The sequence below is a fragment of the Cynocephalus volans genome, chromosome X (assembly GCF_027409185.1).
Source record: "Cynocephalus volans isolate mCynVol1 chromosome X, mCynVol1.pri, whole genome shotgun sequence".
Classification (NCBI taxonomy): Eukaryota; Metazoa; Chordata; class Mammalia; order Dermoptera; family Cynocephalidae; genus Cynocephalus; species Cynocephalus volans.
The window spans coordinates 120,152,942-120,173,746 of NC_084478.1; the positions used below are offsets into that span (position 1 = coordinate 120,152,942).

Consider the following 20,805-nt stretch of genomic DNA (forward strand, 5'->3'; position numbering starts at 1 on the left):
CATCTCATGACACATGTCCCTTCTCACATAGTTCTGTGTTTTCCAGTAACTCAGAGCTGCTTGTAATTGCACCTAACGGCTTGCCGTTTCAGTCCTCCACACCTTTTCTCAGGCTGTACCCTTGGCCTGGCCTGTCAGTGTCACGTCCTTCCTTCATGCCCTGCCCCCATCTCCTTCTTGTTCTTCAAAACTCACTTCAGCTGTCATCTTCTCCAGCTACCCTTCTTCAGTGTCCCCACTATGTACTGCACCACCCTTATTACATCACTGCATTGTCCACTTGTAAACTGCAGGGTCATTCTCAGGGGTAGGGGACTACCTTTGATTCTTTATCCCCATTGCCTGGCACGGAGTCCGGCACCCAGTGTGGATTCAGTAGATGTTGAATGAATGGTAGCATGAATAAGTGAATGAGATGAAGGAAGCAGGAAGAAGATTGAAGAAGGGGCCACTCTGGCTGGTCTCATCTCCTTGGTGTAAGTCCCTCCTGAGTGGGATTATAAGATGAGAGAAAAGGCCCTTGAGAGGCATCTGGGGATCGGTCTTTGCTGCTGGTGCGGCAATTGACTTCTTTCCCAGGACTCATAAAGCTTCTTTTCTGGCAGAAATAGATTTTTTAAAAAGAGCTCTTATCTTGGTTTCCCCCACCTTTAGAACTGACATGCTTCTATCCTCCTGGGATAGAAGATGCTAGCAAAAAAATGTCACATTTTTTCTTAAAGTAGAAAAAAAGTTTTATGTCTTTAATTTTTCTGAAATCACTTCAGTTTCTATTTTCTTTTAGAAGAAAACTGGTTTTTCACTGGGATTATCACAGGGGCCACATCCAGGTATATAGAGAAGAGAACAGTGTGTGTTTGCATACAGTTTGCATATATCTATGTAGATTGGGTCATCTGTCTACAGGATGCTTTCTTTTTTTTTTTTTTCCTTCTTTATTTTTCAAAGAAATTGAATATTTTATCATCTTTGCAATGAAAACAACCAACAGCAATGAAAGGGCAGTGGAAACCACAGTCAAAGTCCTCCTTCATAGAGAAGATCACCTCTTTACAAGACTCCCCATCTTCTTCCAGTCTTTTATGAGATTTTGGTTGGCTATGGTCACCATGATAAAAATAGCAGATGTCATCTGCACGCCAGGCTAGCTGTCATATACACTTTCATATCTCTCTTATTCCACTCACCAGCCCTGAGAAGTAGATGTCCTCCAGGCTGCACACAGGAAAACCAGCTCAGAGGGGCAGCAGAATTTGCCCAGGGTCACTCCTGTTGTTACTACCAGAGCCAGGATTCAAACCCATGGCTGTCTGACCCCAAGGACTTTGTTTTTAAGCTACAAAGCTGGATTTTCTATCATCTGGGTGCTGCTTGGTGTCCTGTCTTTTGCACTTGCCATTACTAGCAATGGACTTTTCACACAGATACACAATATTGAGGTACCATAGTTTACTTATCTGTCCTTTTAGTTTGTTTCCAGTTTCTCAATATTATAAATAGCACAGCTATAAATATCTTTTTGCAAATAAGGGCGGTTTATTGGGGTTTTTAGGTATTTGATGGTGGTCTTCAAAGTAGTATTATTGAGCCAAAGGGTTATACTGTTATGATTGTCCAGAAAGTCTGCACCATTCATTTGCCTGTGCAGTGATTATTTTTTGAGTGCCTCCTGTGGACCAGGTGCTGGAAGTGAAGAGGTGATTCAGAAACAACCCCCTCCCTCAGAGAACTAACAGTCTGGTCTGGACAGATGAGGCAACACAGAATGAATGGTACTAAAGTGGGGGGTTGGGCAAGGGGAAGTGAGAGTACTGGGAAATGTGTTCCCACCGCCATAGTATCTGAGTGTTCCTTTTCCCCCATAGCATAGGGCAGGAGGGGGTCAGGGGAGCGCCCTGATGCAGGGAGCGCTGCCCAGCAGTGGAACATCCCAGCTTCCCCCAGGACTGGCTGCCAAGCTGCCTCCTGGCTGAGGACTCTCTCTTCCCTCCCCACATGTACACTCAGTTCCTTTCCTGCAGCCACCACCCGGCACCCAGGGCCTGTCACTGCTGCCCAGCTGCCACTAGGGGGAGCCGAGCAGAGGCACGGGGTGGGGGGACACCTGGGAACGTGGCCGTGGGCTCAGTGGCAGGATGAGTGGCAGCTAAGCACCTGTCAGTTCTCCAGGTCCCCTCATCCCCTATAGGCCCCCAGCAGCCAGGGTGACAACAGTTCACTCTTGTCCCGCAGACAGGAAAGTGCACAAACCCTGAATGTATCATTCAGTGCATTCCCCAAACCAAGCACTGTGTGGGATGAGTGTGAACTGGGTGCCATGTTGTCAGTCTGGCTTCTGGGGGCCTAGAGGGGAGGGAGGGGACCTGGAAAACCAGCAGGTGCTTAGCTGCTGCTCTGAGGCCGGAGGCAGACCGCCTCTCTCAGTCTCGGTGCTCCCATGACTTCAGTCACTACCATGTGCTGCTGATGCCGATGTCTGTATCCTTGGCCCCATCCTCTTCACTGACTTTGTGACTCAGATAAGAATAAAAATAATTTGCACCTGTGAAATCCCAGTACTAGAATTATGTATTAGAATCCCAGTACTAGAATTATGACACATTATCTCATCTCACATATCCAGCAACCTTAGGCAATGCCACCCCATTTTATAGATGAGTAGAACTGAGTTCAGGATATACTGAGATTTGTCCAAGGCCCTGAAGGTGATAAGTGATGGGGGCAGGATTTGAAAACCTCCACCAGCTGGGCTCCAGTACCTACACTCTTACCCTTTACTATGTGACCCTAAATGACATTTCCACTTGGATATGCCACAGACACCTCAATTCAACACGTCTGAAATTGGCCTCATTATGTCCCTACCCTCTGCCCCAGTCTGCCTTTTCCTCTCTTCTCCATTGCAATAAATGGCGCCATCCACCCAGTGATGCTCAGGCTAGAACCCTGGGTGTCTTCCAAGATCCTTCCTCTCCCTTACCCCCAACATCCAGTCTTCTACCAGGTCCTGGTGACTTTATCCTCCACTTTTCTTGAACCCCACTGCTATTACCTTCCAAGGCCATCCTCCTCTCTCCTCGGGTTCCAGAAGCAGTCTCCTTAAGCAGTCTGCCTGCCTCGACTCTCTGCTCCAGTCCATCCCCCGCATGCTGGTTGGGGGATCTTCTGCACACGTGATCACATCACTTTCCTGCCTCAGGCCTTCCAGTGCGCTGGCCACCCAGGGGCTGAAATACATCCAGAAGACATGTTTTGTTTGGTCCATTGAGCATTCTTCAAACATTTTGAATTAGTTGCCAACATTTAAAAATCAGGAAATTCCACATAAAAATTCATATTTCTGGCTTCTCTTGCAAAAGTGAGAGAACTGGCAACTCTGGGCCCACATTCCTGCAGTGCAGCAATTGGATGGAGCTGAGTGGTGGTTGCCCTCTTTAGGAGGAGTGTGAGCTTTCCAGTTTGCCAGTCTGCAACATCCCCAAATGTCTTTTAGGCCCTGGTCACCTCTCTGAGACTTGAGGCATTTGTGCTCATGACCCTGCTGCACAGTGTAAAGCCCAATACCTTCAGCATGGCTCCTATGTGGCCCAGCCTGTAGCAGACCAGCCTCTGAGTCTTACCCCTGTTCACTGCCCCATCACATTCTCCCCCGTGGCCCCACTGAAGTCTTCCCCATACTTCTCTGAATGGCCTCAGTCATGTCTGCCACTTTGCAGACTACTGCTTTGGAATGCGCGGCCCCTCCTTAAGTCCTATTTGTCCTTCAGGACTCTGCTCCAATGCTCCCTCTACCAAGAAGCATACCTCATCCGCCTCTCCCACAAGGCTAAGTTTTTGTCCTCCTGTAATAGGTGGCACAGACCTCAGACATCCCACTAACCACACTGTGTTGTAGTTACTGACTGTGAATCTGAGACTGTGGGGATCCTGTCTTCTTTATCTTCCTATCCCCAATGCTTTGCACAGGGCTTGGAATATACTAGGTGCCTAATAACTGTTGAATGAATGGATAAATCAGTGGAAGACTGACTTGGGAAAATACTACTCCAGGATATGGTGTCACCTCTACTTGCTTGGGGTGCAGGGTTCCAGGTCCCTTTCATTCTCAAGCACCCCCTTCTGAGTCCCCATTCAGGTGACACTCGCAACATGCTATAAACCATGCCCCTGCTCTGCAAATTCTGGAACACATTCAAGCCTGAGGGGATGGTAGTTCCTAGCAGTGACGGAGGGAACATGTACCATTTTTGGTGTTCTTGGGGGAGGGAGTTGTCCAGTAGTTGGGAAATGGCACAACCATCAGTTATGGCACATTCTTCAATTATTTGAATAATGACAGCATCTAACACTCGTTGAACACTTAAATTGTACCAGACCAAGCTAAGAGCTTTCAGTATGTCGTTTCATTTACTCCTCACAGCAATTGCATTATCACCATTTTACAGGCAGGTCAACCGAGATTCAGGCAGTTGAAACAATTTCTCCATGGTTGCACAGCCAGCAGGGGGTAGATTCAAGATTTGAACTCATATCCACCTGACTTCAAAGTTAGCATTCTCAACCACCACACCATACTTCCCAATGACATTTCTTTTTAGAAACATGAGAAAATAAATGTTGAAACGAAGGCTATACAGTTATATATACAGTAAGATTCAAATTGCTAACTAAGCAAAGAAAGTCCTGAGACATAGAGAAAGTGACCAAGGAGACACCCCGATATGGTAGCAGTGCTGTTTTTCTTCTTTGTCTCCATCTTGTTTCTACTTTTTAACATTTTCCAAATTTCCTTTCATGAGCATGTACTGCTTTCATAATAAGCAAAAAGTCCTCTCTCTGTAATGGCCTCAGCATTAAGTGGCAGAACAGAGATCAGGAAGGGTCTGATTTGAGTACCCAGCTAATCAAGCGGGGCCGTGTCTTGAGTAGCTGTCACTGATCAGCAGGCAGCAACTGTGACCTCAGTACCTGCACCCTCATGGGGAAAAGGCGAAGAGCTGGTCACCGTTCCTGCCATCTCACCATCTCCCCTCTTCCTCCAGGTGCTTACACCCCAGAGCCCCTCAGCAGTTTCCGGTGGGCTCTTCTCTCAACTGGCCTCATGTTCTTTTATCACTTCAGCATCTTGCAGATCCTCGGCCTGGTAAGTGTGGTTATATCCCCTTCTATCCCCTCTGTTTGGAGTTCTCCATAAATCTTGATAATCTGGGTTGGCGCTGGTGTATTGTTTTGTCTTGAAAATACAAGATGCTAAAGGCCAGGATGTCAGATTGTTGTGTCTGGGTTGCTGATTTATGATCCACAGCCTTGGCCTCTCCAAAGAGTTTTCTGAATCCTTCATTAATGACTGTTTCTTTCAACCTTGGGGAGGCAAGGATGCCCTTCACTCATGGCCATGTGGGTCGCAAACAGTGAGCTGCAACTGGAAAGTGGTTCGCTCTGGACTACATGGGGAGGCAGGACCCTAACCCTGGCCCTGTGCCTGGGGGAGGCTTCTGACCTTGGGTCCAATCTGGGCCTGCTCCCAGGCCCTTTAGCAGGCTCTGCCATGAGCTGTGTGGCCAGGGGAAGTACTGTGTTGGGAGCCCCCATGGCATTCTGGGGTGTTCAGAACTGCCTGGAGTTGGAGAATGGTTGGACTTAGTTGAGTTATCCAGAGCCCAAGATTGCTGAGCGCAGGGTGTGTATTGGTGGCAGGGTGAGTAGGAAGAGCTTGAGGCTGGGGATGGGGGTCAGGAGACTCCAGTTCAAGCCCTGGCGCTGCCACTGATCTGAGTGAGTCACCTCATGCTTGAGGGCAGAGAGTTCTCCACCTCTCTGTGATGTGGCATAACAGCCCCAACCACCTTGAGAGGTGGTGAGGACTTGTCTTTAATGTGAACGGGCTTTGGAAGACAGGTGCCGTGGCTGTCCTTGGGGCAGGAGTGGCATGTCTGGGTTTGTGTGTGAACGGCATTACTGTAGCATTAGCCATGTGGAGCCTCATGTGATGTAGCCTGACTAGGGCGTGTAATCGATGTCCCCAGTGCCTTTGTAGAAGTAGTCACTTTTTTGGCACCACCCCGGTGTATGGCTCTGTTCTGGTTTGCCGGGGGAGGGGGGCAGGGGGAAGTGGTCAGCCAACAGTGTGAATGCTTCCCATGCTCGCCGGACGAAGCACTACGACCTTCACGCCCTTGCCTGTTGCTGTTCTGCACTGGGATCCTTGATTCCAGAGCCATCAGCGTGCTCATGTCACCATACATACCATGCTCAGGCCACGCCTCCTACAAGGAAGGCTCTGCTCACTCCATCCCTCTCCATAACCCCCATCCATCTTCCATGAGTCCATACAAGTACCACACCCTCGTGAATCTTCTCTGAGGATTCAGCCCCCATTCTGTATGCTCCTCAGACCTCCTCATGGTGTGTAAAACTCAGTGAGCACCATCTGGTTTGAGGTTAGATATAGTAAACCGATGACCCCCACTTGATTGGTTCCCAGTTACGTGGAGGCAGGACCATACTGTTGACTGCTCTTTTATCCCATACCACGTCTCCAGGGACTATTCACATAGTAGATGCTTAGGAATGGCACTGGGCTCTGGGCCCAACTGCGAGGTGAGCCTCTAAGCAAAACTGAATAGCTTTTCCGTGGACAGCCTTTCCCCATCACCTCCAGAGGGCTCTAATCTTGACGCATTCAGAAAACCCAGGGGAGAGAAGTTCCTTTATGAACAGGCGGGGATTGGTCAATCCCTCCTTGTCTAGTCCCCCAATAAGTAGAGATGGCTGAACTGGCAGAAGCCAGAGAAAGCCTAAGGATGGTGAACGCTCACTCTACCTCCCTTGTCCCTGCAGGTCACCGAAGTGAATTTGAACAACATGCTGTGTCCGGCCATCTCAGACCCATTCTACGGCCCCTGGTATCGCATCTGGGCCTCGGGACACCAGACTCTCATGACCATGACCCACGGGAAGCTGGTCATCCTGTTCTCATACGTGGCTGGGCCCTTGTGTAAATATCTGCTGGATTGGCTCCGGCTTCCAGCCAAGAAAATAGACTGAAGGTGCTTGTTTTTTTTTTTCCCCCCCCTGAGGAAGCAGGTCCTGACTTGACTTGGAGAACACCCAGTTCTTGATGGAATCATGGGAGAGGGCAGTAGGCTGTTTGGTGTATTTCGTTTATCCTCCTCTCTGTCCCTTTCTTCCACCCCTCTTCCTTCCCCAGCTCTTCTCCCCAGGGTGTCTCCTCGAGCTTGGGGTGTAGTGCTGGGGGCTGGATTTTTCCTCCTTCCCTTTTGCTCTTTCTTCGTGCTCCTAGTGGCCTTACATGGGGAGATGGTAGTTGATGGCTCTTTTATTCTGCTTGTTGGTGCTTTAACAACAGCTGGTTGAGGAGAAAGGGAATGGCAAGCAGTAGTTCTTTCGGCATTGAAGCAGTGAGCTTGGGATGTGTTTCATTTCTCCACTGCCAGGGACCTCCAGGCTTAGGCTGGGATCCCCTGTCATCTCCAGCACACCCCCTCCCTAAGGGGACTGAGGCCTTGTTTCTATACCAGCAGCAAGCCCAAAGCTGAGGGATTTCCAAACTTGTGGCCCCAATAGAACTGACCAGATTCTTCCCACCGGTGTCCCATGACTCAGAGCAAGCAGCCAACTGGCCACTCCCTCTAGGATGCTGCCCAAGGGGGAGGTGGGAGCGCTAACCAGTCTGGGGGCTAGATTCCATTGAAGGGGTCGGAGAGCTAGTGTGATGGCAAATGCAGAGCCAAGAGGGTTAGGAGGCACACAGTGCTAGGCAGGACCCTCTGTGCTTTCTGCCCATGAGATCTGAGAACTGACTGATCCATCAATCAGAAGTAAGCCCAGAAATTAACCAACAGAAGTGGTAACTTGAGCAAACTGTGATTTGAATCGTACACTCCATTTTAGTTTAATGTTGATAACAGATACCATTTTAATTTTGAGTACCCCTTGAACGGGTTCTCATTCTGTCTCTCTCTCACCTCCCTCCTCAAAGGCACCTTCAGGAAAGAATGAGCTGGAGTTGGATTGTTTGTTTGTTTTTGGATGTTTGACTTTGGAGAATCTTTGTATCAAGGCTCATTTCTGGAAAGGCTCTTATAGATCCATTTCTTGGTTTTACAGTGTATGGAAGCATCCTGGGTTTGGGAGGATACATCTCCTGCCAGCTTTGGTTTCCCTAGGGCTAGATTACTTCAGTGCAGCCAGACTCAGTGCTAAATTTTTAAATGTGGTGGGGGCGGGGGGGGGGGCAGAAGTCACACACTCCTCACCCTGCCCATCCCCAAAGCCCATGTCTAGGTTGAAAGGGAGCAGCCAAGGAATCAGGTCCCCATGGGTGGAAGTCCAAGGCCCCGAAAGGACAAGCTCTGCTTGAAAGACTTGAGCTCAGTCACACATGGACCTCAAGAAGGGAAGCCATGGCTGGGCATTTGCTGACTCCTTGTGGACTCCTACTAGGGACAGATTTGCTTAAGAACAGAAAAGATCATTCAGTGACTTCCTCTGATGAGCTTCCCCTCCCTTCTCCCACTCGAGGCAATCCAGTTGCCCTGGGCCAGTTCCAGTATTTCAGGTTTGACCGTATTGGACCTAGATTGAGCTTCAGGTGACTTGGTGGTCATGATGTTAGTGGATGCACTTACAAGGGGCAGCAGAATGCAGGAGAGTCTCTTTGAGTTAGCTGAGACCCAGGGAAGCAATCCTGGGAGTGCCTGTCCTTCCACAGAGGCCTGCTGGCATTGAGGCGACCAGTCGCCAGGGCATGGGGAGTAGGAGGGGAGATCAGCGAGTGCTGTTCTTTCCCCTGAACTCCTTGTGATGTGTCACCTTTGTTTTCTGCCATCTTTGAGGGCTGGGCCAAGCTTTTCTTAGTGCCTCTCCCTCCAGGGTTGCCTTGCAGAAGAGGCACCTCCTGAGTGGCTGGATTTGCCCTGGCTGCCATCAACCTGCTGCATGTCAGAATGGCTGGTGAGGAAATGGGCAAGGCCTCAGTGCCCCTTGGCTTCTTTATAAGAGGAGAGGTTGGGAGGAGCCCCTGGGGGCCTGCCTGGCCTATTCCCTACAGGAATGTGGAGTTGCTGCAGGCAGAGGATCTATGCCTCAGTGGGGGACCAGCTCTGGAATGCCACAGTAGTGTGACTGCGTAGGCCCTCCCTTCCTCCCTGTCTCTGTGGCATGGCACAGGCTGCCAGTCGACTCAAGATTTCTTTACATTGGCACACCTCCAAAAGCTTGCCTTTGTCCTGGCTACAGCTCAGCACCCCGTTCTGGCGGGTACTTTGTGGTGCTCAGAAGGAGAAAAGAAGGTGAAAGCCATGTGCGTGGCCTGGCCAGAGACAGATACGCCTGTTAGGGGAAGGGTGACGTGAAGGGGAGATGCAAGGCTTCTGGGGGCCAGATTGGCTCCAAAACATGTACAGATAGTAGACCCAGTGCACAGGCTCCACGGGGAGTCATGGTCCATATTTGGGGTGTTAGGGAGCAGCAGGCATCTGAAATGGTCTGGGCCCAGGTGGAGAGAGGTAACCTGGCCACAGCCACGGCAGCCCACCTCGGGGTGGCCCCCATGCCTGCCCAGCAGCCAACCTGCTTCTGCCCCAGCTTTGGTGCTGGCAAAAGGGAGAAGTTGCAGTTTGCACACCCAGTGACCATTGGGCCTGGCTTCCCAGCTCCTCCTCAGGGCTTTCCTGTCGGTGCCAAGGCAGTTCCCCAGTCACGCCAGCCAAGTTTCCATATGCTGTCTGCCAGCTTGTGGGAGCTCCGTGCGTGTGGGAGAGAATGTTTGTAGAAGTGGACGCTTTCCTTTAAAACAGCCCCAGGTGGGGAAAAGAGTGCTTCCTCAACTTCCCAGGTTGCCTTGGCCAAGGATCTGGGCCAATGAGAGCAGCCTGTTGAGCTGGCCAACTTGTGGCATCCGCCCTGAAGAGCAGAGACAGTCATACCTGCTTATGGTCCTCCCTGCCCCCAGCATTTGGCTTTGTATACCAAAGACGATCTGGCCCATCTTCCTCCCAGAGGCACAGAGACCGGTTTCTCTGTCTGCTGGTGAGGGCATTGCAGGGTTCGGAAGCCACAGACTCAGTGTCCCTGAGTCAGCATTGTCTCTTTCTCCCCAGACTTCATAGCATTCACAGAAGCTGCTTGCAAGGTCGTCAGGCTCACCGGGGCGACCGGCACACTTTACCGTGCAGTACCTCATCCAGCTGTCAGATCATCCTTTTGCCGTAGCCTTTGTTAGGGTTTGGATACTCATGATCATTGATGACTGAGTGTTTTGTGAAGTGGGCGCAGCTCCGCACGGATAGCAAGTTGTCAGCAGGTGCACTGGTGTCGGGGCCAGGCGGTGCCCTAGGGGCAGCAGAAGGGCCCTTTCTCCCCCTCCCTCTGCCAGAAAGACTTCCCTGGATTTGTAGGTGTTGACCCACAGTCATCTGTCCTCTTCAGAAGAGGATTTTCTTCATGGTTTCTACTGAAGGGGAGCTAGGGGAGAAGAATACAGGGTCACGTTTGACACTGTAGGACAAGACACTGGTGCTGGTTCTGGTCAATGAGGAGCAGGCATCCAGGAGGGCTCCCCATAGGCCGTAGCAGGCTCCTTGGCAAGGCCCTGGACTGGGAAGGGGCCTCCCCCACCGGCCGCTCTGCCTGTCAGAAGCGGGCAGAGTCCGTGAGAGGGAGCGCGCCTTCCCCTTGTGTATATAGAGTGAGCTCATTTGTGCTCAGGAAAACCGAGTCGCTTGTTGTTGCTCTTGTCTGTGACATTCTTGTACACTGGTTTGCTACTCATGGCACGAAACAGACAAAACCCCACGAAAAACAAAAAACAAGTCATTTTAAACAAAGCTGTTGTTTGGACAATTCTTGCTTTCTTTGGGTGTCGATTTTGTGTTTCTTTTTTAAGAATTCTTCATTTATATCGGTGTTAGGGTAGAGAAGAGAAAACGATAGGCTGATCTCTAATCACTTCTGCCAGGAAATTGGCAATGCCTCTGCCCCTCTTACCCCACCCCTGTCCTTCCTGGTTCCCAAGCTGGACAGACCCCCCTCCCCACGGTGGCTCTCTTTAGAACCAGTCTGTCAGCCCCTAAACAGCAGCAGGGTGAGTGTTCCCATCAGGCTGGTTCTTGGGTGCTGTGTCCCTGCCAGTTTGCTCACCTCTTGGGGCGTTTTGTAATGTGTTTTCTCTGTTTTGTAAAACCTTTTGATTGTACCAAAATGGTTTCTGCAGTCACCTTTGGAAATAAATGGTCATTACTTTGTGTAGGTAGCATTCTGAATTTTAGTCTCAGGTGTTTCTGTTATTGAAGATCCCTGAATGAAAAGAAACTCTCACCATGGGACTTAATGTTACAGTATTTTCCTCATTTACTGGTATTAAAGGATTTATGAGAACCTAGGAGTCTTGGCCTTGCTTCCAAGAACCCTCTCAGAAGGCCTTCTGCTTTGAAAAGTAGACAAAAGGGGCCACTGGCCCTTCACGCCTGGAGGACCCCCAAAGTGCAGCCAGGCTCTCTCAGCACAGCTGTGCCCTGGGTGCCGTGTGGCTGGATGGCTTCAAATTCCCACGCACTGCTTACTTCCGCCAAGGTTGCCAGGAGCCCAGCAGGCCTTTTGCTCTTGGCAGGGCTTGTTGGCCAGGGATGTTTACTGGGCTTTCTGGGCCCCAAGGTGCTCAGGGCCAGGCTGGATAACTGAGCTAGAGTAGGCAGCTTTGAAACTAAACACGTGCAGGCCCTTTTAACCCAAGCTTCCTGAGGGCTGGCTCTGTGCCAGCAGTGCTCAGCATAGACTGTGCCCAGCACGGGTCAGACTGTCCCAAGGGGAGGTGTGAACAAGGTACCCCGCCCTTTGGAAGCAGCTGGACCTGCTTTTCCAAGGCTCCCCACTGAGCAGCCCATGGTGATTGGGATTAGCCCGGCCACCTTGATACCAGACAGAGGCCCTGTTCAGTCTTTTGCCAGTGCTGCTACTTCTAGATGGGACACAGCCAGAGTGGCACCCAGTGCAGGTGGGTCTCCTCATCTGCCAGTAGTAGGGCACCCAGGCTGTGAATTAGTCAGGACCTACAATCCTGGACTAGAAAACTACCAGCTTGGGAAAGTCATATCTTCTCTTGCCACCCCAGGTTCTCCATCTACAAAGCAATAGCTACAACTGCATGCCAGGTGTGGTACTAAATCCCTCTGTACCTGCTACCTCTGATAATCTCCACAAAGGTGCAGTAAGCTCACTGGTAATGCTGTCCCTGTTTGGCAGGGAGAAACTGAGGCTCAGTAATAAATGGAGGAGCTGGGATTTGACAGCAGTTTTGTGAGACCCCAAAGCCCACATGGTTCTCCTCTCTCCTGGGCTCTGCTGCCTCTCTGGTGTGCTGGGGTTGCTGGGTAGACCATTGCCCAGCAGCCTCAGCCCTTAGGAAAGTGGGAGAGCTAGGCAATGACGTGGATGGCAAGAGAGAGAGAAAGGGGTGACCCACGCCTGCACGAGGTAGAGGAGACAAGGTCGTGTTTTCTTCTGCTGCTGCAGGCCTGACCTTGGGCAGCCTCAGAGAACAGCTGAAAGGCAGAGGAGGAAGGGAGGCCAGGACATCAGGGCCAGGCAAGAGCTGGCCTGGGTGGGGAAGGGGAGGGGGAGGGGAGTGGAAAGAGGGTGGTGGAGAAAAGCTGAGGAAAGTCGGTCCCGTGGTCTTTCTCTTTGTCTTCCTTTTCAGAAAGAGCTAAAGGCCAAGGACCAAGGCCATTGCTGTCTCTCCCCTGGGCTAGTGCCTGTGCCCCTGCCGCCCATCTCTGATTTATTCTATACTTCCTTCTGCAGTCTTTTTCTAGTGCACATCACCTCCTGGGGGCCCCGACCCAAGAGATAAAGCTCAGGCTCCTTGATGTGGCACACAGGCCCTGGAAACATCTTCAGCCCCGGCTCCTCACCCCACACTCCCTGAAGAACCATGTTCACAGCCCCTGTGCTCCAGCCAGGTGGTGCTCCACTTTCTCATGCCTGCCATCTCGCGCTGCCTTGCTTGCTGTTCCTTGGCGCTCTTTTCTCAGCTACCCGCTCTCCCTTTTCTGTTCTTCCCTGAGCCCCGGCCTTTGGTAGGCACCTGTGTGCTTTGCTCCCTCCTCCTGATGTGATTCATGACTGGGCTCCCTCCCTCTGTAGACGTTGAGCTTGTGGAGGGCAGGGTGGAGTGTCATTTATACCCCAGCCCCTGGCACAAGACTGGTTCTATCAGAAGTGCTCAGAGAACAAGTCCCTGAGTGCTGACAAATGGTAGGAGGTGCCAATGCTACCTGAGGAGAACTCTTGGCTATGTGAGCTCGTCTTGTGAGTTCTGCGTGGGGCCGGGCTGCCTTCATTTGCCCAGGCACCTTGAGCTCCTTGCTGAGGGGCACCATCCTGCTTCTCTGCAGGGCTGTGTAGTTGGTGTCCTGGATGAGGAAGTGGTAGTGTGAGAGAAGAGCACTGAGACCAGTAGTAACTGTTCCACCTGACCCTTCCCCAGAGCTCTGAGCAGGGGCTGGGCAAGGTGTCCCACTGCATTTCTATATCTTTAGTAACTGTTCTTCTCCACTGGGGTTACCCTTTCCTTCTCCAGGCCACACAGAATTGGCGTTTGCATGGCAAAAGACCCACCAGCCCATGGAATGTGTCACCTACCCTTCTTAGGGGTAGGGAGCAGCTTGGGATGGTTACAGCCTGATCCCGCAGTGAGTTTTTCCCTTGTCCTGGTTTGCCAAGGCCAGTGGAGGAACACAGATGTCAGTCTGACAAATGCAATGGTTTATTCAAACACCTTGTGGTTTGCTAACCTTGGCAACAGTCAAGGCCGGCCTAGTTCAAAGTCAAGGACTCTGTTGCTGCTCGTGCCCACACCTCCCACAGTCAGCATTTGGCCCAGCATCTGGATTACACACCTGGGATGTCTCAGCTGCTGGGCAAAGGGCTTTAAGAGTCTCCTAGGGAGGCAGGAGGGAGAGGCTGCGTCTGTTGCTGATGGATGCCCTCCACAGCTGACTTCCTGTGGGCCAGCAGCCTCTGCATCTCAGCTGGCTGGTAGCCTTAGCTTTTTGCAATGAGGCAGGTCTTAGCAATGAAGGTGGATGCTTCATTGACATATCTCTGCGACGTAACAAGGCCAGCAGAAGAGCTGTTTTGTCCACCAACCTGTTCTTAGCCCCACTGCTGCTCCAGCCACCAGTCTTCCTGCTTGCTTCTGCCCCTCCCGTCCCCAGTTGAGGGACCCGCAGAAGCGGCGCCTGCCTGCATTTGCTGTGCCTTCAGCTGCTCCTTCCCTAGTGTCCAGGAACTCCAAGCTCTTTGCTGTTGCATTTTGAGAAAGACCCAAGGCTCTCCAGTATTCTGCCTGCTGAGAACCAAGGGGCCTTCCTGTACACTCTGGGACATAACTCCAGATTTCCAATATGTTGGAGCTGAGAAGATACCTCTAGGACAGTGGCTCACTGGGGTTTTCACTGCATGCACACATTGTGCCTTAATGTGCCCTGTGTGGTTGGGGTTTGTGTGTGTGTGTGTGTGTGTGTGTGTGTGTGTGTAGGAGCAGTGATACCTCAGGTTTAAGGAATATTTTTTTCTATTTCTTTGACTCCAAGACATTTTTTTTCACATTTTAACATCTCTAAAATCGGGGTGCACCTTACAATCAGTGGCATGACACAGTTTAATCAGCAACTTTTTTCCTTTTTCAGCTGCTCATAAAATTATGGACATCTTACAATCTCAGGTGTCTTAGAGTCATTGAAATACTGTAATTATTAACTTGGATTCCTCTTCCTTTTCCCCCATGAAAGTTACCTTCCAGATAGAGAAAAACTCTTTGGAAAATTTTATAACCACTTTTAGCATATAGCCTCATTCTAACATTCTGTCATCTCTTTCTTCCCTGCCAGCATCTACACAGGCCAGGCAAGCTTTTTGTTTCCTGACCAGAGGGGGGCACACTTTGTTGAGCTTTCTATTGGGACAGATGGTTTGTGGGACAGGAGAGGGAGGGAGGAAGCAGAGTGCACCTGCATTAGAAAGCCCACCATACCAAATGACAGGGAGAGAGCCAGAAAGAGAGTAGGGGAGGGAGCAAGGCAAGCCAGCCCAACTACTCTGGTTTCTTTATTTCCCAACCACAGCCTGGCCAGACAGCTCAGCCTACTTCCCCAGGGAAATACTAGGGTTGGTCATTGCCAGAAGGGAGGTGAGCTGGTGGGAGTAGGGGTGAGGGGGTGCCCAGCCTGTCCTGAACTCAGTGGGTTGATGTGTCTGTCTGACCCATAAAGAGGAAGACAATGATTTCCCACCTCCTCCAACAAGGTAGAAGAAGAGTTATATAGTGGGCCTTTCAAGGAAAAGCAGCACTTTGGCTTAGAGCCACCCTAGCCATGAGCATTTCATTGCAGTTGGAAATTGTTGCCAATCTTCTCTCAGTCCTGGCAGCTACTTGGCCCTTGAAACCAAGCTCTTCCAGAACGAGAAAGGAGTGTCTGCAGCGAGATCCAGGGATACCTGGGCACAGGAGGCAGCTTTTGGACATTTCCCCTCCAGAGAGCTTAGCAAGACATGATCAGCCCGGATTACAGCTGCCCTCATGTAACTGGGTTAAAGTGTTGGCCTACTTAGGCCCCTCCTGCGGTGGCCTCCTTCAAAGCTGATGAGGCCGATTAGGTGGCTATTTCTGAGCCCTAGTCGTGTACCCAGAAGCCTGGGGGCAGTCCTCCCCTGACTAGAAAGACAATAACTAAGGCTGGACAGCCAAGGGCAGAGTCTGCCCTGCCTGTAGGAGAACATTGCCATCAGACTTATGTATTCTTGTAAAAGAAAGGGCCAAATAGTGTCAAGGCTTAGTCCCTGGATTTTGAACTCCAAAAACCAAACCAACCAATTTTCAAGGATAGACCTAGTCCTACACCTTTGCTATCTCCAGCATTAGAGACAGATGGCAGATGGTCAAAACGAAGTCTTCAGTGATAGTGAAAGTTACTAGTTTTTACTCAGCAGGTTCTGTGCATTTGAGGGAGATTGTTATCTAACTTCTCTGAGCACAGTGTGCTCATCTATAAAATGGTAATAATGATAGTACTTACTTCATAGGGCTAATGTGAGGATTGAATAGATAAGGCACATAAGGCACTCAGCACAGTGCTTGGCAGCACAGTGTAAGCACGGCTTCCGTAAATGTTAGACACCATCACTACCACCACCACTACCATCACTACCACCATCATTGTCATCATCTCATCAAGACAACAGAGTGAATGGTAAAAAGCTAAGTCTCGAGGTTGACAGACTTTGGATAAAGGCTTTGCCACTTTTCAGCTAGGTTGCCTTGGATAAGTGACAACTTTATTGAACCTGATTCTTATTCTGTAAAATGTGAAATCCATACGGCTATTAAAAAGTGTATAACATTGCTCTTAGTTCACAGTAAGCACTCAATAAATGTTGGCAATTATAATTATTAAAGAGGGATATTCAAGGTCAGTGGTGCCAGGTGTTGGGGTACAGATGGATGAATAGATGGAGTACAGAGGATTTTTAGGGCAGTGAAACTGTTCTGTATCATACTATAATGTCAAATACATTTCATTATACATTTGTCAAAACCCATAGGACATACAATACCAAGAATGAACTCTAAACTATGGACTTTGGATGATAATGATGTTTCAATGTAAGTTCATCAGTTATAACAAATATACCACTCTGGTGATGGATTTTGATAGTGGAGCAGGTTGTGTGTGTGTGGAATAGGGGATATAAGGGAACTCTCTCTCCTTTCTGCTCAGTTTTGCTGTGAACCTAAAATTGCTTTAAAAAATAAAGACAATTTAAAAGGAAAAGAAAAAAAAAGGGGGTGATAAACTAGATTGTTATAAATTTAGGATGTTAACTATAATCCCCATAGTAACCACTAAGAAATTAACTAGAAAATATAGAGAAAAGGAAATGAAGAGGGAATTTAAAAGGTATACTACAAAAAATACATTAAACACAAAAGAAGGCAGTATTGGAGGAATTGAGGAACAAAAAAGATATGATGTATAGAAAACAAATAGCATAATAGCAGAAGGAAGTCCTTCATTATCGCTAATCACTTTAAATGTAATAGATTAGACTCACCAATTAAAAGATAGATGTTGGCAGAATGGATTTTTAAAAACATGATCCAACTATATGCTACTTACAAGAGACTCACTTTAATCCAAAGACACACAAATAGGTTGAAAGTGAAAGGATGGAAAAAGATATTCCATGCAAATAATGACCAAAAGAGAGTTGGGGTGGCTATAATGATATCAGACAAAATAGATTTTAAGTAAAAAATTGTTACAAGAGACGAAGAAGGATATTTTTATTTACAAAAGTGTTAATTCATAAAGAAGGATAACTGTTATGAACATTTATGCACCAAGCAACAGAGCCACAAAGTACATGAAGCAAACATTGATGGGACTTGTAGAGAGAAATAGACAGTTCTACAGTAATAGTTGGGAGACCTCTATACCCCACATCAAATAATGGATAGAACATCTAGACAAAAGATCAGTAAGGAAATAGAGGACTTGCACAATACTATAAACCAACTAGACCCAAAAAACATATACAGAACACTATATCCAACAGCAGGAGAGTACACATTCTTGTAAAGCATACATAGAACATTCTCTAGGATAGACCGTAGGTTAGGCCATAGAACAATTCTTAATATATTTAAAAAAACTGGAATTATACAAAGTATCTTTTCCACCCAAATGGAATAAAGCTAGAAATTATCAGCAGAAGAAGAAACGGAGATTTTGCAAATATGTGGAAATTAAAGAACACACTTAAAGAACCAATGGGTCAAAGAAGAAATCATTAGGGAAATTATTAAATACTTTAAGATGAATGAAAATGAAAATACAACATACTAAAACTTATGTGATACAGTGAAAGCAGTACTCAGAGGGAAATTTATAGCTGTAAACACATTAAAAAAGAAAGATCTGAAATCAGCAGCATAACTTTACATCTTCAGGTACTAAAAAAAGAGAAGCAAACTCAACCTAAAGCCAGCAGATGGAAGGAAATAATAAAGATTAGAGCAGAGATAAATGAAATAGATAATAGAAAAAATAGAATTAATGAAACCAATAGTTGGTTCTTTGAAAAGATCAACAAAATTGACATCTTTAGCTAGACTGATTAAGATGAAAAGAGAAAAGACACAAATACATAAAATCAGAAATGAAAACAGGGACATTATCACCAACCTTATGAAAATTAAAAGGATTATAATACTATAAATAATTGTATGCCAGCAAATTAGATAATTTTGATGAAATGGACAAGTTCCTAGAAAACACACATTACCAAACTGACTCTAGAAGAAACAGAAAATATGAACAGACCTATAACAAGTAAAGTCATTGAATCAGTAATCAAAAATCTCTCAACTAAGAAAAGCCCAGGATCAGATGGCTTCACCAGTGAATACTACCAAACACTTAAAGAAATTCTTCCAAAAAATAGAAGAGGAGGGAACACTTCCTAACATATCCTGTGATGCCAGCATTAACCTGATACTAAAGCCAAAGATACCACAAGAAAAGAAAATGACAGACCAATATCTCTTGTGAATATAGACACAAAAATCCTCAACAAAATACTAGCAAACTGAATCCAACAGCACATTAAAATTATACACCATGACCAAGTGGGATTTATCCCAGAATGCAGTGGTGATTCAACATAAGAAAATCAACCAATGCAGCACACCACATTATTAGAACAAAGGGTGGAGGGAGGCATGGTTATCACAAAAGATGCAGAAAAAGCATTTGACAAAAGTCAACACCCTTTATATTAAAAACGCTCAGCAAACTAATTCCTAGTTAGAAATAGAAAACAAATTTCTTAACATGATAAGGGGCATTTATAAAAACCCACAGCTAACATCATATGCAATAATGAAAGACTGAAAGTTTTTCTCCTAAGATCAGGTACAAGACCAGGATGTCCACAGTTCTGCTATTCAACATTGTACTAGAAATTCTAGCCAGATCTGTTAAGCAAGAGAAAGAAATAAAAGGAATGCAAATGGGAAAGGAAGAAGTAATACTATCTCTATTTACAGACAATATGATTTTACATATATATAAAATCTCATAGGATACACACACAGACACACAAACTGCTACTAGAGCCAATAAATTCAGCAAAGTTGCAGGGTATAAGATCAACACATAAAAATCAGTTGTGTTTCTATATGCCAGTAATGAACAATCTGACAATTAAGTTAAGAAAACAATTCCATTTACAATAGTATCTATAAGAATAAATACCTAGGAAAAAATTTTACCAAGGAGTTAAGAGACTTGTAAAACTAAAAACTAGAAAATATTGCTGAAAGAAATTAACATCTAAATAAATGGAAAAGTATACAGTTTTCATGGATTGGAAAAATGTTAAGATGGCAATAGTCTCCAATGCTATCTACAGATTCAGTTCAATCCCTGTCAGAATTCCAATGGCCTCCCCCCTCCCCAAAATGGAAAAGCAAGTCCTCAAATTCATAAAGAACCTCAATGGGCCTTGAATAGCCAAAACAGCATTAAAAAAAGAAAAGGTAGGAGGACTCAATCTCCTGATTTCAAAAGATATGACAAAACTACAGTAATCAAAAGAGTGTGGTACTGGCATAAGAATAGACAGAAGGAATAGAGAGTCTATAAATGAACCCAAACCTTTATGATTGATTTTCAACAAGGATGTCAAGCCATTCAATGGGGGAAAGAATAGTCTCAACAAGTGGTGTTGGGACAACTAGATAGCTACATGCAGTAAGTGAAGTTAGACCCTTACCTCACAACACTTACAAAAATTAACACAAAATCGGTCAAAGACCTAAATATAAGGGCTAAACTATAAAACTATTAGAAAACATACAGGTAAGTCTTTATCACCTCAGATTTGGAAATACATTTTTAGATTTGACACCAAAAACATAAGCAACAAAAGAAAAACTAGGCAAGTTGGACTTCATAAACATCCTTTGTCCACTAAAGAATATTATCAATAATGTGAAAAAGACAAACTACAGAGTGGGAGAAAATACTTACAAATCATTTGTCTGATAGTGGTTTAATATCCTGAATATTGGAAGAACGCTTACACCGAACGCTTACACCTCAACAACAAAGAGACAATTCATTTAAAAACTGGGCAAAGGACTTGAGTAGACATTTCTCCAAAGAAGACATACAAATGGCCAGTAAGCATATGAAAAAGTGTTCAACATCACTCATCATTAAGGAAATGCAAATTAAAACCATAATGAGATTCCAATTCATATCCACTAAGATGGCTTTAATAAAAAAAAGGAAAGTAATGTTGGTGAGGATGAGAAATAGGAACCCATGCACATAGCTGATGGGAATATAAAATGGTACAGCCCCTTTGGAAGACAGTTTGGTGGCTCCTCAAAAAGTTAAAGATAGAATAACCATATGTCTCGGTAATTTCACTCCTAAATATATACCCAGGAGAAATGAAAACATATATCCACAATGAAACTTGTACATAAATGTTTATAGCAGAATTGTTCCTAAGAGCCAAAAGGTGGAAATGACCCAAATGTCCACCATGATGGATAAACAAATTGTGTTATATGATACAATGAAATATTATTCTGCCATAGAAAGGAACAAAGTATTAAAAGATGTTACAACTTGAATGAACCTCAAAAACATTATACTATGTAAAAGATGCCAGATATAAAAGGTCACATATTACATGACTCCAGCAATATGA

The 20,805-nt window shown here is 46.8% G+C and overlaps 1 protein-coding gene across 6 annotated transcripts in view; it reads left to right on the plus strand.

Annotated features, from left to right (window-relative positions):
* TMEM164 (transmembrane protein 164) overlaps nucleotides 1–20,805 on the plus strand; it is a 247,134-nt gene that overhangs the window by 140,123 nt on the left and 86,206 nt on the right. For 4 of the 6 annotated variants that reach the window (XM_063083372.1, XM_063083368.1, XM_063083367.1 and 1 more), the window contains 2 exons: nucleotides 5,043–5,143; nucleotides 6,841–11,400. In XM_063083372.1, coding sequence (XP_062939442.1) covers nucleotides 5,043–5,143; nucleotides 6,841–7,047 — 308 coding nt within the window. In that variant the 3' untranslated portion in view covers nucleotides 7,048–11,400. Of the gene's footprint in view, nucleotides 1–5,042; nucleotides 5,144–6,840; nucleotides 11,401–20,805 lie in introns of those variants that run through there. The other 2 variants (XM_063083371.1, XM_063083370.1) reach the window with 1 other exon arrangement.